At 40.6% G+C, this 16,244-nt stretch overlaps 1 protein-coding gene across 2 annotated transcripts in view; it reads right to left on the bottom strand.

Moving 5' to 3' along the window:
* Positions 1-16,244, bottom strand: part of GRIA3 (glutamate ionotropic receptor AMPA type subunit 3) — a 304,452-nt gene that overhangs the window by 62,279 nt on the left and 225,929 nt on the right. For both annotated transcript variants that reach the window (XM_004587661.3, XM_004587660.3), the window contains exon 11: positions 6,112-6,488. In XM_004587661.3, coding sequence (XP_004587718.2) covers positions 6,112-6,488 — 377 coding nt within the window. The remainder of the gene's footprint in view (positions 1-6,111; positions 6,489-16,244) is intronic.

Genomic DNA, 16,244 nt, shown 5'->3' with positions numbered 1-16,244 from the left:
GAAGTGAATCTGCAGTAGGATGAAGACAAAGGTGATAAAGCAGCAGAGGAAAGCACAGTGTTTAAAATGGAGCCAAAAAAATCTTGTTGCCTTTGATCTCATTCATTTTGTATCTTTCAGTCTTTTTATTATTCTGCACACATTTCCTATTCTACAGGAGGATCTGTGTGTCAGCCAACCTGGACAGAGGCCCTGTATTCTCTCCCAAGTATAAGGTGTCTTGAACACTTCAGAGAGTAATGCTTCGGCAATCATCTGCACACAGTGATCACATTCAAGTTAGCTGGTCTGTCCATTTTTCTCTTTAATATTTCTCCCAAGCCTTGTTTTGGCTAAGCCCTCACAGGTACCTGCAGCTGCACAGGATGCCAGCAGGGGGAGCATTTGTCCGGAAGGACTTAGAATCTGGACTGCTGAGTGGCTCTACCAAAATTTTACAAAGGAAATAAATTTCAGATTAAAAGACAGCTGTGCTCTCCTGCCAATGTCAATAAAACATAGTAGAATGCCGCAATCAAAGTATTTGCAAGAGGCATAATCCTTAAAGCAAGCAATATATGGGATCAAGAAGGAATGTTGCCAGTTATTTCTCAGCAGAAGCCAGCTCTTTGGTACGGACTGTTCAGCTGTCTTCCTAAGTGGTTTTAAGAATTAAAATGCAAGTGCATTCAGTTCCATTTGTATTTATGGATTGAGCATAATTAAGAGAAGCCAATTTAATAATAACAATAGCTAATAATAATAACAATAGCTAATATTTGTTGCGAACTTATACTGCGCTTTACATTTTACAGATAAGAAACTGGGGCTTAGCAAGGTTTAGTAATTTGCTCCAGGTTACACAACTGCTAAGCAGATTGTGAATCTAGGGAGGCTGATTCCAACACCCACCTTCTTAACCACTGAGCTCCCTCCATCTGACTACTCCCACTGCCTCTCCCTCTACCCTCCACTCGGAGGGAGGAGGATTGAATTGAATCTTTCCACACCCTCTCCTTATTGCCCACAACAAATCACTTTGTGGAAGGCTAAAACCTCAGCTTATTACATTGATTACCCTCTCTAAAGTTGAGTCAGCCTCCAGCTTTATGTAGAACAAAGCAATTTACTCGGAACAATTGGAGTAGTTGAAAATATCAAACCTAATATTGACATAGATTCTTTAAGCTTCTGTGTAACTGTCAATAACTTTATTTGATGGAAATGGAACAATGCCGGGAGTTTTGATGTCTCATTGCTGATTTTCCACTCTTTTACTTCAAGTGAACACATGCTTGACAGCAGTTGAAATGTTCACTGCCTACTTTCATTAACGATCGGGGCAATTGCAGATTTTGTTCAGAGGTTGGGAAGCTGAGTTAAAAAAAAAAAAAAAAAAAACCTCTTGTGCCTGAGCGTGAGAAAAGGAATGGAACAAACAATGGATCTTCAGGCGGGAGTGGGAAGGATTGTGTGGGAGTAGAAACATGATGTGCTTCAAAAAGTTCATGGGAAGTTTATTTTTGGTGCAAAAAAAAAATTGAAATCCATGCCTATGTGGGGGTCTTCAAAAGTTTGTTGAGGGCTGGTATCTAGTGTAATGGCTAAGCAGCCCACATCCCACAGCCAAGTGCCTGGTTTGGGTGCCAGCTCTGGCTCCTGACTCCAGCTTCCTTCAGGGCTGCTTCTGGGCTACAGCCTTGATGGCTCAATAGCCTGATCCCTGTCACTGATATAGGAGCCCTGGCTTGAGTTCCTACTCACGCCTTTAGGTTGGCCCAGCACCAGCCATCCATGGGTGTTTGGGAAATGAACCAGCAGATTGAAACCCGTTGCTTGCCTCTGTCTCTCTCTTCTCTCTGCCTCGCAGATAAACAAATATTTTGAAAAGTCCATGGAAATGAGTATTAAGCAAAAAGCTGTGCATGGGTTGAAGTGCTTTTCTTTTGCATCAAAATCAACTTGATTCCAAATTCCATGAACTTGAACTCTTGACCTGTTCTGGCTCCTAAAAACTCCGGGACTTTGGGTTGTACCCATGCTATCTAGTTTGCTACTGTTATTTTGTTTGTGATGTGAGAAAAACAGCTTGAAGTGGAGAAAGCATAGGTTTTGAAATTGGAACTAGGTTTGAATTTTGCCTGTGACCATTAGCCATGTGACTAGCTATGTGATCAGCAAACAATTTAATCTGTATCCTGAGCATAAAAATAAGGTTCATTTCTGCCATGGAGTGGTATTTGGTGATTAAGATCCAAGTGATAATGCAGGTAAAATGCCTCCACCCTAACACAGTAAGAGCTTGGGAAAGGTTGTTGGATCTCAGCTCCCAGGAAATAACAGCAGTCGAATGAATTTTTTTCCTGACATCTCCTGCTGTAATATTTGCTAATGTGACTTTAAAATGTGATCTCTTATAAGTCCCTGAATTGCTTCAATTTTGAGAACATAGCATAGTGTACAATGCTTGCTCCACATTGTGGGCTTTCTGCAGAGTTTTTTTTTTTTTTTTTTTTTTTTTTTTTTGCATTCTAAGTATAACCATTAAGTAGAAAGAAAGCATAATGTCGGTGTTTGCTGTGAAGACAACCATAAATTTTAAGTGCAGCTATGGTTATCAGGAATTCCTACATCTGTTAATAGAGAAACACATTACAGTAGGGGTTTGCTATCACACAATTGAGCACGAATATGTAATCATTAGAGCTCGCAAGATAAGTGGAAACATGTTTCCTCCTCGCTGGCATATAATAAATATGATAAGAAATTGAAGAGTTTATTAAAAGGTTTAAAGATATCATTTCTTTGGAAGGACACAACAGACAGTATCAGAGGAGGGATCACTCATGTGGTGGAAAAATAGAGCTCATAAAGATAATAACTTAATACTTGAAAGCACAATCAGGATAATAATTGTCGCTCAAGACCAGGATTATTCTGTAGACTTTGTACCTTATTGATGGGTTGAATTCTGACCAGCGCGTAACAAAATGAAACAGAGCAGGGAATTTCGAAGTGCATGGTGTACTACAAGAATAGCATTTTGTTATATACATTTATGTATACTGTGTTGTGATGAAAAATGCATTTCTTACTGTGAGTCATGGTAAGAAAAAAAATGAAAGCCGTTGCTCTACAGGACATTATCTAGAGCTGTAGAATTTAAGTCTGCACTTTGAAAAAAAGCATTTGATGTATTTCAGTGCCATCTAAGAGCCACAGCTTAAATTCTGCTGTAACATTTTAAAAAATCAATTCAAATTGTCATTTTTAGGCCATCATCTTTAAGTTTTTCCTTAACAATGCAATATGCATAAATGTTTCTAAAAATAAATGTTTTTTTTAGGAGCCCTGTTTGAGGATGCAGCAGTAGAGGTATTGCACATTTATGTTTGAAAATTCTGTTATAGAAACCAATAAAATCTGCCTTAATGACTCTTCAGCATTGTCTCAGCATAGACCATCGCCCTGTTAAACACCTTTCAATTGCAGACTCGTTTGGTAACCAGTAACCCTAGTTTCTTGCAATGATCATTCAGAAAAACCAATCAATCAAACAAACAAAGCCAAATGAACTCCTGGATGATATCACGGAGGGACACACATCCTTAACATAAAAGGAATAAGGAATGGAGTAATCTTGAAAATCTGACGAAGCACATTGAAGGTGACAGAAACATGTGACACAGCCAAGGGAGATTGCCCCACACAGGGTACTCTAAAAAGCTGCTACAGATCCGCTGTAAGCTGCACTTTCAATGTTTTGTGTTTCCAGAAGACAGTCTCAGAATGTAGTCTGCTGTGAAAACATGGAAGGAACAGGTGGAAATTCCTATTCTTTTGTATTATTGACTCCCGTGTTAGTATTTGATCGATGTTCACGCTTACTAAAACCCATCACATTTTGTTTGAGAAAACCCTGCCTTTTATAAGATTCTAAAGATGTTATTTTGGTTGATAATATTTTGTTATTATGAATTCACCATGCTTTTTTATTTAGGTGAGTTGATACTTTGAGCAGGTGAGGCCCAGGACATTCATACTTGCTTAGTATTTTCACTAGCTTTACTGAGATAAAAATTGCATATCATAAAATTCACCAATGTGAATCTGCTGCCAGTGATTCTTGTAGATCCAGACTTGCACAAGGATCATCATAATACAGCTTTGGAATGCCTTCATCACACACACACAAAATCCTCCAAAGCCATTTGCTGTTAATCCTGGCAGGCACAGGACTAACATGCAGTGATACATTTGCCCCAACCCCCAACCTTTAATGGAAGGCCAGTGTTGTCATCGTATTAGTCAAAGTAAATAGCACTCAAGTGTGATACTTGAACAAGTCAAAATGAATGCAAAATGTCCATGAGGACCGCAATGTCTGATTATTAAATAATGCCTGGATCTGACCCCTCACTTGCTGTGCTGAGCCTTGCTTGCCTCGCTCTGACCTTGACACTGATTACCCTCACCCTTTCTCCTGAGGCATTGGCAAGCATTAATGTATTTTCTGTTTTGTGGATTCATCTATCTTAGACAAATGGCATAATACTTTATGGGATATTAAATAAATGGAATTTAGTAAATGGAGTTGAATAATAAGTGGCTCTTTCTGCCTGCCTTGTTTCACTTGGCTTCTTTTGAAGATTTAGGCTAATTGTTACAACAGTCTACTCTTTTTCATTGCTGAATAGTGTTCTTGTTTATGGGTACAGCACATTTTATTCACTAGTTGATGGATGTTGATTACTTATACTTTTTGGTTATTAATAATAAGGGTATTATGAACATTTGTGTATAGATATTTGTGTGGATGGTTTCCTTTCCCTTAGGTAAATGGCTAAGAGTAGAACTGCTGTGTCATAGTTTAAGTATATGTCTGATTTTAGCAAAAACTGCAAAACTCTTTTCCAATGTAATAGTAGCAGTTTCCATTCCTACTACTAGTAGCCGGGAGTTGCAGTGTTCTACAGCTTTGCTACCACTTGGTATGGTCTTTTTGCATACAGCCATGTTGGAGTCTGTACAGAACTATCTCGCTGTGGCTTTAATTTACATTTCTCTAATGACTAACAATATAGACCATGTTTTAATGTACTTGTTCGTCATTTGTACATTTTCTCTGGGGGAATTTTCTATTCAAATCTTTTGTTCATTTTCAGAATTGAGTTGTCTTATTTTTATTGAGTTGCAACATATCATTATATGGTTTGGCTATAAGGCTTTTATCGAATATGTAGTGTGGTAACATTTTCTTCCTAGTCCCACTTGGCTCATATTGACCTTGCCTCTGATTATCCCCTCTCTGCTGTCCTCATGGTCCCAGCAACCACAATGTATTTTCTATATGGGTTTGTTTGTGTTGGACAGATAGAATGATATGTTATGAGATATTCAATAAATGGAACTGTATAATACACGGCCTTCTGTGCTTGGCTATTCCACTTGGCATATTTTCAAGATTTATCAATACTGTAGCAACATCTTTTGAGTATATTTAGAAATGCCAAATTTTGTTTTTTACTGAAGTCCTATTTATCAAAGGTTCATGAATTGTGCTTTTTCTGTTCTGTGTAAGAATTTTGTACAATCCAAGGTCACACAGATTTTCTCCTGTTTTCTTTGACAAGTTTTGTAGTTTTAGCTAGAAAATTTGGGCGGACTATTACAATGGATACTTAAAGCAAATCCGAGAGCAAAATGAAAACGGGGGTGGGGGACACTGAAACTGGGAAGATAGGTTTTAAAAAAAGGTTTCTGTCTTTTTGCAAAGTTTGCTAGATACAACTTGTTGGCAGATAAAAAAAATTAACTCACGTAATGATGAGTTCAATATTTTGTTTTTTATGAATTATGTTAATATTAGCCAACATTGCTGCCAGAGTTTAAACATTTAAATGTAATGTATGTACACATATTATCCCACAGAAATGCATGAAAGACATCCAAAGCCATGGCAGTGACCCCTCAGTTCATGGACTTAATCAAAATGGCTCAATGATAATCTGTCATTGAATGGAATGTTAAATGGAAGAAATCTGGAGTTGAGATGAGTGAATGACAGATGTACAGGGATGGAGTATGGCCATAAGGATACAAGGACACATTGGGAATGACACGGAAACAAACCTTGGAGAAATATCACATCCTTGTTGCATAAAGGCACCCAAGGAAAACCAAAGACTGTTAAATATTCCAAATTCGTTTGGAGGATCAGGAGGGCTTTGCGGGTCGCGAGGTTCTTCATTGTTATCTTCCAAGTGCCATTCATAAGGGCTGAATCTACTGACTAGGAAAAGAACTACACTGACACCAATGTAGGCGAAGACAATGCACATCCAGATTTCATAAGCCAAGGGATCCAGAAAAGAGAATACGCCTGGTTTTGATTTCTGAGGCTTCTTTATCATGATGGAGATTCCCAGACTCATAAATGGCTTTGAAAAATCTATGACTTCTTCACGGACCAGTGTTATAGTTAGTGGAGCAACAGCTATGTCAGCTCTCTGAAAAACAAATACACATATGACTTTTTAGATACAGCATTTCAATTAGTTTTCTTCTTCTGTTGCCACTGAATATACTTCTTTGGTGGAAACATGAAGTCTTAAGTCATTACAATCCATCAGTTTGTCAATACTTGAGTTGGAAAAGTAGTGGCATGCAATGGATTCTAAAATAAGAACAGGGCACTGGTGTTATGTCCTTTGAGACATACTGGCATAGGGGGAACTGACTCCACTTAAAAACTGTTTAGTATTTATTTGAAAAGGCAGGGAGATAGAGATCTCCCACGGGAGTGTAAGAGCTGGGGCTGGGCCTGCTGAGATCAAGATCTAGCAACTCAGCAGGCCTCCCCCCGGGTGCAGGAACCTAGCTCCTTGTTGCTTGCTAAAGTGTGTGTTAGTGGAAAGCTAGAATCAGGAGGGGAGCCAGCACGTGCCACGCCTGTGCACTCTCAGATGGGATGCAGGCATCTGATCTGATGATATACTAAATGCCTGTCTCTGACTCCATCTTTTTGTTCTAATTTTGTTTTTGCTTTCTTGCAGCTCAGCTTGCATTTCCTTATGATATGTGATTGTCTAACTTTTGCTCTCTCATTTTAATTTTCATGCTCTGTGGTTTCTGTCCCTCACTTGACTAGAAATTCTTGAGGAACAAACATGATGGCATATAATTTTTGTATCTGCCTCCTTCCCCACCATGAAAGGCAAGAGAAAGCCACAGTACTCAGTATAATTCTTGCTATCTTGTATTATTCCTGAACCTTTTTGAGACTATCTATTAAGACGAAGTTCTTTGTTCAGTCTTCTAATTTTGTATCATCACTATAACAGATTCTGTAGAAAACTGTTGGATGCCTGAGAAATAAGTTGGTGATTGTGATATATGCACACATGAATATGTAGTATGTTAATGCATGGATAATAGTAAGGTAAAACATTCATAAGGATACATATTATATAGCGGCTGTATTTTCTAGTGATAAATATCAGTGTAGCACCTACATGGATCAGATCAATAAAATCTATGTCAGTCATGTACTATGTAATTAACTCAGGCAAAGTCAGGCCATGTTGTTATAATATCCCTTGAAAATGGGCACTAGGAATTTCTGCCCTTGTTTCTTTTGCTTTCTGCATTTGCTCCTTTACAAAAGCAGAGGGTTTTAGTCTTAAAGTGCACCAAGAGAAAAGAGAGGTTCTGCCATGGTGTATCAAATGGGTAGTGAAAATACTAAAGTGGACTACAGTTTTTCTATGTTCAATGTAGTTATGCCTCAATATCCCTTCTAATGGGGAGAAGTGGAAGAAGAATGAGGCAAGCTGAGGCTAACATAGACTGTCTTGTTAGAGTAATGATGTTTTACTGCTGAATTTTTACTGCTGTTCTGTCTGAATTACAGACGGGAACTCAAGCCACTTAATTAGTGTAAAGGGAAATGCAGATGATAAACAACTAGTTAACATTTATTGAGTGTTCATTCCGTGTGAAGCACAGTACTAAGCACCTTATACATATTACCTCATTTATTCTCACAGCTGTTTTAATGTTGGTACCATCACCATTCCTATGTTGGAGAAGGAGAAACAAGTATTGAGGGGGCTGGCATTGGAACCCTGGTTTTCAGCTTGTAGAGTCCACTCCCTTAGCAGCATAATGTTCTAACTCCACAGGTTCTTATTTGCCACTTTCTACTATACACTGGTTTCGTCTGCAATTATCAACCTCAATGAACCCTTCTCAGGCTCATTCTTTTTTTTTTTTAAGATTTATTTATTTTTATCGGAAAAGCACATTTACAAAGGGAAGGAGGGAGAGAAACATCTTCTATCTGCTGCTTCACCTTCACCAAATGACTGCAGTGACCAGAACTGAATTGATCTGAAACCAGGAGACTCCTCTGGGTCTCCCACACAGGTGCAGGGTCCTAAGGCATTGGGCCATCCTCCACTACACTGCCAGACTACAAGCAGGGAACTGGACAGGAAATGAAGCAGCTGGGACACGAACTGGAACCTATATGGGATGTAAACACTTGCGGGGGCAGGATAAGCCACTTGAACCATTGTGCCAACCCCTGGAGGTTCATTCTAATACACCATTGGGTGCCTGGCCTGTGCAAGCGCTATTTTATATTGTAGGATGAAGGAATGAACAAGATGGAAGAAATAGACAAAAACATTTCCTTGCAAGTAGGAAGTTTTATACCCTCTACATCCAGTGAAAGTTGCTGAAAGCATGTATTTAGTGAAGCCAACTGTTTACTGAGCAAATCTATCTTGGCAGCTCAGTCCATCTCAGACTGACTATTTCTAAAATGAAATCCATCATTGATCACCCTGAGGCAGATTCTCCTTTAAGCCTGTGAATAATGCTTATTTCCAAATGTCCTCTGTTCCTGGTCCTCACTGGCCCCATCCTCTCTGTAGGTTCCTGTTTCCTTACTGAGAATTCAGAGGCCATTTCCCATGGGCTCTCTTGCCTCCATATCCCTCTGTCTTAGCATATTGTTGCATCTTCCTCCATTACTTTTGTGTATTTTCATTTCATAGCATGTGATGCTCCAAGATTCACACTGCTAATTCCATACATCTTATTTGCTGCCACTTCATACTAGCCAGCTCCAGCTCTTTGTCTCTCTTGCATCTTTACTTTTGCCATTATTCCCAATAGACCTCAGACTATGGGCCCTGGACTAACAGCAGGAAAATCACCTGGGAACTTGCTGTAAATGCCAGTTCTCAGGCCCTTCATGTATGAAATCAGAAACTCTGGGAGACAGGACTCAGGTGGCCTTCCAGGAAATTATAATGCTTAGTTTGAAAGTCACTGATTTGTCTTATTTGCTTAAAATTATATTCATGGATTTTTCTTTTCTAACAAAAAGCCAAAAGATCATTCTATCTACATTTAAATTCTATTACCCTGTTAGCCACATTGCATTCCTCTATCACACCACTCTTCTTAAACACACACACACACACACACACACACACACACTCCTTTACTATTTCAATACCACTTTCTCCTTATGAATCTGAGATCTAACTTCCGGTCCTTGCAATGCACTGAACCTGCTTCTTCGCCTCTCTACTTGGTTGTAAATTCAAAGGCTTATCCTTGGACACGCACTACTCATAGCCTTTTGGAATAGCCCATCTTCTTTCCTTCGCTTTCTCATACCAAAGACTCTGAGCTGCTCTATTTTTCGGAATGCTCTTTCCCTTGTCTTCCTTTCTAATTCTTTTCGCCCATTCAAGCTGCATCTTTGCGCTGCCAGCGTCTATTCATGGTGCTTGGCGTAGGAGATGATCAGTGAAGGTTTGTGGAAGAAGAAAGATCCTCTAAGGTTCTCTCCTTCACTTGCTTCCCTCAGGAAATTTTTACCTGCGGCTTTAACTCTCTTCTCCCACAGGACCCTTGATTTTCCATTTCATACTACTCATTGCTGGGGAGCCAAAGAGAGAATTAATCTAGTTCACCCTTTTATCTAGTATGAGTCCTAGTCACAGAAACAAGGTTACTAGGGCCGTCACAATGGGTCAACTAGCTAATCCTCTGCCTGCAAGTACTGGCCTCTAAGCTTCCCATTTGAGTGCCGGTTTGTGTCCCAACTGCTCTACTTCCCATGCAGTTCCCTGCTTATGGTCTGGGAAAGCAATGGAGGACAGCCCAAAGCTTTTGGGACTGTGTCCCTGCTTGGGACACCTAGAGGAGGCTCCTGGCTTTGGATTGGCACAGCTGGGGTTGTTACAACAATTTGGGGGAGGTGAAGCAGCAGATGGAAGACCTTTCTCTGTATCTCCTTCTCTGTGAATCTGCCTTTCTGATAAAAATAAATCAACATTAAAACAAATGAAAAGAAATAAGAATACTGAGAATGGAATGGGCCAGAAAGCTAGCAGGGTTTGTCAGCATGCATCTGAATTAGGTGAAAGGTCTTGTCATGCCAACAGAATTCACAGATAGGGCCGTCTCCTCTTCTTGCCAACATGTCTCTGCTTCCTGCTCACGCACATACCTTGCTAGCATTATTAACATTTTAATCTCATTTGAATATAATTATTTAAATAAACATGAAGATATAGGAGAAATTTCTGTTTCTTTGTTTTGGAAAGAAGAAATAAGAGGACATTTGTGTGAGAAAATACTTTGGACTGAATTTGGGGGAACTGAACTTCTTTTAAGCAGATACAGAAAGGAGTTTGAAACTCTCGTTCTTTTTCAAAAGACAAAAAAATACCCACTAGCTTAGTACTGCAGCTGAAATTGGAAGCACCAGTAAAACTGTCACCAGGGAGAGGTGGCTAGATAGCCAAAGGAACACTTTTTGGGTTTGTTTCCAGGAACATTCAACAACAAAGCCAAATCCCAGAGGAGGGCCATTCCTGGTTTGATGCACTTTTGAGATCACAGAAGACAAAAGGGAGAACGGACTCCCCTCTGGCACTTGCCTTTTTGTTGTTGTTGTTGCTCTTGGCATTTCTTCCTTTTCTGAATTGTTTCTTTCTAAGGAGCTTTTTCAAAAGAAGATAGAGTTTGTTTGTTGGAGAGCCTTTCCCCCAATGAAGAATGGCATGGCATTGGTGCTTAATTAAGACTCTTTGATGTAGACCTAGTTCCTAATGGAGAATTCCCTGGGCTGAACCTTACGAAAGTAAAAGACCTAGGAAAAACTAGAAAGCAGGTAGAAGAAAGCTCCACCCACAAAGGAAAAGAGTAGCAGATTGACCCTCAAGGAGAGCCAGCAGACTTAGCAACTCCTGTCTCCTCTTCATGGAAAATAGAACAAAAACAGAAGTGTATTTTGTTGCAAACATGGATTGAAATCCACGCATAGGAATGTGCTGGTGAGAGAACAAAGCAGGAGACCCCGTCTTGTCTGCTCAGAGCCAGCCATAGCAAAACCCTTACCCTCCACCACCACTATTCCCTCTTCTGTACTCAAAAGTAGTTGTGATGTGGTAATTGCTTATTTAGGATCTGCTTGGTATAAGGTAAATGGAGCAATCAACTTAATTCTTAAAGGAATGGGGAGGACCATTGGCAAGAGTCTCCCAATACCTATTTAGCTTTCCTTGGACTGCCATAGCACTCAGATGGAGGGGAAAGATCACTTTCAAGACAAGGTGAAGGTTTAGGAAGCCAAGACTGGTGAAAAATTGAAAAAGGCAACTTTCTAAATGAATTTTTTTTTTCTTGCTCTCCGCTCTTAAGGAAAGTCAGCTGTGGCTGGGAGCGAGCATGAAGAATTACAGCTGTGGCTAGGGAGTGGGTGAAATTCTGATTCAGTAATGAAGTGCCTCTCTTGTGTCCCGAACCACTCCAGCAGCCTTCTGGCCTCAAGCCTCTGCCTGAACAAGCAACAGCTGTAGGCAAGTCATTTGCAGAAACCTGGGTGGGTAAGTAGGTGGTATGAGGGTGTTCCAATTGACAGACAAAAACTAGCAAATGGCAAGGGCTCAGGGTAAGAGTTTGCTAGTGGTTTTTTCTTGCATCTTGACTACTTAAAGGATTTTAATCAAGCGGCTTACGAGTGGCTGTGTGGGCTCAGCAAACACACTAAATTGAGTTTGATTTTTCTACTCACCAGTGGCAAACCCAGAACAAGTGCATTATTGGAGCGGATTTAGCTTGAGGGGATTTATAATCCTTTTCATAGGTGGGCTGCCAAAGTTTTTAAGTTTCATAAAACTTAAAAACCAACACACTCATACCTACAGGGTGATGCACCTAGGAATCTGCCCGGTTTTAGGCATATATTTCAATGTAATTTTAAAGGTAATTTGAAAAAAATGCATTCAGCTGGAAGGCTTGTGATAGCTTAAAGCCTTGCCATCTGGTTGTCTGATAGAAAATTTGTTACCTTCCTGGAGACTGCGCATGAGCAGCAGCTTGTCAGCTACCATTTCAAAGCACTTTTGAAAACAAGCAGAGAGGATGGAGATGTCTTGTCACCTAATGCATACAGTATTGTATTTTGATTGGTGAAAGGAAACAGACCTGGCCTGACCCCCTTATCCTCGCATTTATCAGAGGCTCTCATGACCTTTGACAGATATTTGTTTTGAAACTTGAAGTGTGTTGGAAAAAGGAGTGGGGCTGACACAAGTTTGACAGTGGGAATATAATTGCTGTGTGTTGGTGCACAGGGCTTCCATTGCTTTATGGGCTGCGCTCCGCGGGATATTTTCTGTCTGCAATTGTTAAGATCTGGAGAGAGGGATGAGGTCTATTTAAATCTGTACAGCAACAAGCCGTGTCACAACAGGATCTCCTTATTTCTCTACTCAGAACAGATGCCCCAGTCTGGACCTATTGATTAGGCTTTCTTGTCCTTGGAAGAACTGAGAGAGTGAAAGACAAAGTAAAGCTAAAGGAGTGTCCCTAGAGCTCGATGAAGGGCTGGCGAAACTGTATTTGGTTGGGAATTTTCCTCTGTCATCTCTGCGCTGAACGGCGGACTCTCATGTGTTGCTAATGTTTTTTCCTGGAGTTCATGGCCATCATTTGAAGCAAGGGGCATTCTTAATCCAATCACCAGCCCTTCTGTCAAAGCATATTGTAATACATCCGAAGAATAGAATGCTTGGCATCTGTTATTGGGTCCTTGCTTTTCTTTTAAGTAGGACAGATCCACTTTCTGCCTTGTTTAATAGAAAATGAATTGTAGAAGAGTGACAGCCTAAGGAAGAATTTCTTCTAGGCAGAGAAATGTTAGTGTGAAGAGTGTCGATACCATTGTCATTTGTCCTGGGCGTGTGGAGTCTGGGGATTCTCACGAAAAGTGACCCAGAACCAACTGTAGCTCCCAGCCCGAGATCATCTCCAAATTCTCAGTCCTCTTCTAAGCCAGAAGAGAAATCTGGGCAGTAGCTTGTCTGGTCCTTGCCAGAGCACCCCCTCTAGCTCTATGCTAAGGGCGAGGAGCGTTAGGGACACAGCTGCTGCCTGTTAGGGACACAGCTGCTGCCTGCCGGGAGGTCTTCTTAATTGAGTCTTCAGTTTCTTTCTACCTTTTTCTCTGCCTGGTTTTATTTTCCTTTGGCTAGACTATTTCTTCTCTGGAAGAGCAGAACTCCTGAGCTGTCTATATGGAGTTCCACATATTTTAAATGATACCTAGAAGTGTGCGCTATATTGTCCTGGAGCCCACAGTTGAATGGGATAGGTATCTTGGATAGAAAAGATTGCAATTCAACTGGAATATAAATCCCCTGAAGTGAATCAAGGATGCTGTATCTATCTGCTACACCACCAGGCTTGCTATAATTCAACAAGCTTATTGAACTGAGCCAGCATGTTCCAGTGGAGATAGTAATAGAGCAAGAGTCATGAAATGGAGTTGCCAGGCAGTTTGTATGACTTTAGCAGGACCCTGACACCATTCCTCCTGCTCCCAACTTCATCAGGCCTCGGTTCCCTAGTTTATTCTGTGGGTGGTTCTTTTGTTTAGTGCTGGCTAAGTCCCATAGTTATGGGGAAAATAAATGACAGGCTAAAGGGTACTAAGGAACAACAAAATGCTGTTTTCAAATGTCATCTTATACTACATGTGTTTTGGTAACCATAAGAACTTCTGGTCTGCAATCCATTTGAGCTGAGACAATTACCATGTGGTAATGTCACAAACATTCAGTTCCGAATCAGCATCGCTGAAAGCAGGTGGACGGTTTCAAGTCCATAATGTTCTGAAGGGCTTACATAATGGGGCACACTGTACCCTACTGACGTTGGTTTCAAAAATAGACTTCTTAGAAATACAAGGTGCCCTGACATCAACTTTGATTTGGATGTCTTTAGAGGAAAAAAATTAAGAATGGTCTGAAAAGAGGCTGATTGGCTTCCTTATTTTGTAACCAATTTAAGTCATTTTGACTCTTAAAATTTTGTAGTAGCTAGGGAAATGTTCTTTGCAACGCTTTCTCCATCATTGTCTCTGTTTTGCTCTCTGATCTGTTTTACGGACTCAAAGCATAGGAGAAAATACCCTAAAGGTAAAGCAAAAGCAGTGAGTGGACTTTTCATATCACTGCAAAAAACAGTCTCTGGTTTTCTATCCTTTTGTTTTCTAAGCACTTGGGGAAATCATTAGGGGGTTTGGCCCTTCTTAAGGAACTTGTAAACCACCAGAGGCAAACCTACCAGAAATGAAAGCCTACACTGTGATTTTTTTCCCCTCAATTTCTATCATTGACAGAGTAGCTGCAAACTTCTCAGTGCTGAAAGATTAGAACTTCTAAGTGCAGATACTTTTAGCTTATGAGATCATCCTCCCTAACAGTTATTATTCCAAGCGGGATAAGAATGATTCATTTTCCTAACTGTAGGTTTTAGAGGAAAGTTGAATTCGGCAGTCCACTCCAATGGGCTTGTTTTCTGCCAGTCTGTGGAAGCATATCATGTGGTGGTAAGCCCAGAAAATATCTGAAACTTGTTCTTGTTCATGGGAGAAAAAGACATTTTTCTGAAAGAGCCCTGCTTGGCTATTTCTGCTTTATGTCTTTAGCAGGAAGAATTGCAGGGACAAGATGAGTAGGTTCTTCCAGAGGAATTTTTAACTCATCAGGAGTGCAGAGATGACATTGAAATTACTGAACGAATAAGGGCTTCTAATCCTCTCCTCTGATTCCAGAGGAGGAAGCACTGCAAAGGGAAACCCGCTATGTGGAAGCTGCAGGAGTGCGGTGCAGATGCGATGCTAGAGGAAAATCCGCAACTTGGTGAGAAACCTTTGTCTGAACAAGGTCAGGAAATCTGGCTTGCAGTGTGTCGCTATGCCAGATGTCTTGCTGAATGGCAGAAGGGCATTGAACTGTTTAGAGCGTATGACAGGTTTTCTTTTGAGAACTCTGGACATTGAGATGTGAAGAGCTAGTACAAGCCACAATAAAGCTCATGTCGGATACCCTGGGCCAGTAGAAACACACACTGTTTGTTTCCTGCCATGCTGGTGTAGCTCAACAATTTTCTCTCCAGAATGCCAAGGGATCAAGGGCTTTTCTAGTAAATTTGACTATCTTTTAGGATGGGATGGGCCTGAAGCCACTCTATCTATTAGGTGGTACAGTGTAATGGTTAAAGAGCATGCACTTCATAATAAAAATCTGGGAGCAAATTATTGTATCCCTGCTATGGTCTGAATATATGCTGAATTTCTAATCCCTAAGTATTATAAAGTGGGGCCTTTGGGGAGTGCTTAGGTCCGGAGGCAGAGCCTGTATTAATCCGATTAATGCCTATATGAAAGAGACCCAGGACAGACCCTCACCCATTCCAATAAGTGGGAACACACCAAGAAGGTGTCATCATGAGCCAGAAAATGGGCCCTCACCAGACACCTGATTTTTCTTGATTCTTGATTCTGGGCTTTCTACCATCTGGAACTGTGTGAGAATTTCTTGTTTTATAAGCCACCCAGTTCTTAGTATTTAAAAAGGAGCCTGATATGGTGGTGTCACAAGCTAATCCTCTGCCCCTAGTGCCAGGATCCCATTTGGCACCTGTCCATGTTCCAGCTGCTCCATTTCTAATCCAGCTCCCTGCTTATGGTCTTGAGAAATCAGCAGAGGATGTCTGAAGACCTTAGGCATCTGTACCTATGTGGGAGACCTGGAAGAAGCTTCTGGCTTTGGGCTTTGGATCAGCTCAGCTCAGGCCATTGTGACCATTTGGGGAGTGAACCAGCAGATGGAAGATCTCTATATTCTCTTTTCTCTATAAAACTGCTTTTCAAAAAAAAAAACCACTTTGAA

This window comes from Ochotona princeps, chromosome X (genome assembly GCF_030435755.1).
Source record: "Ochotona princeps isolate mOchPri1 chromosome X, mOchPri1.hap1, whole genome shotgun sequence".
NCBI classification, from domain to species: domain Eukaryota; kingdom Metazoa; phylum Chordata; class Mammalia; order Lagomorpha; family Ochotonidae; genus Ochotona; species Ochotona princeps.
The sequence above is the reverse complement of the archived record's forward strand: the minus strand, read 5'-3'. Positions and strand labels throughout refer to the sequence as shown.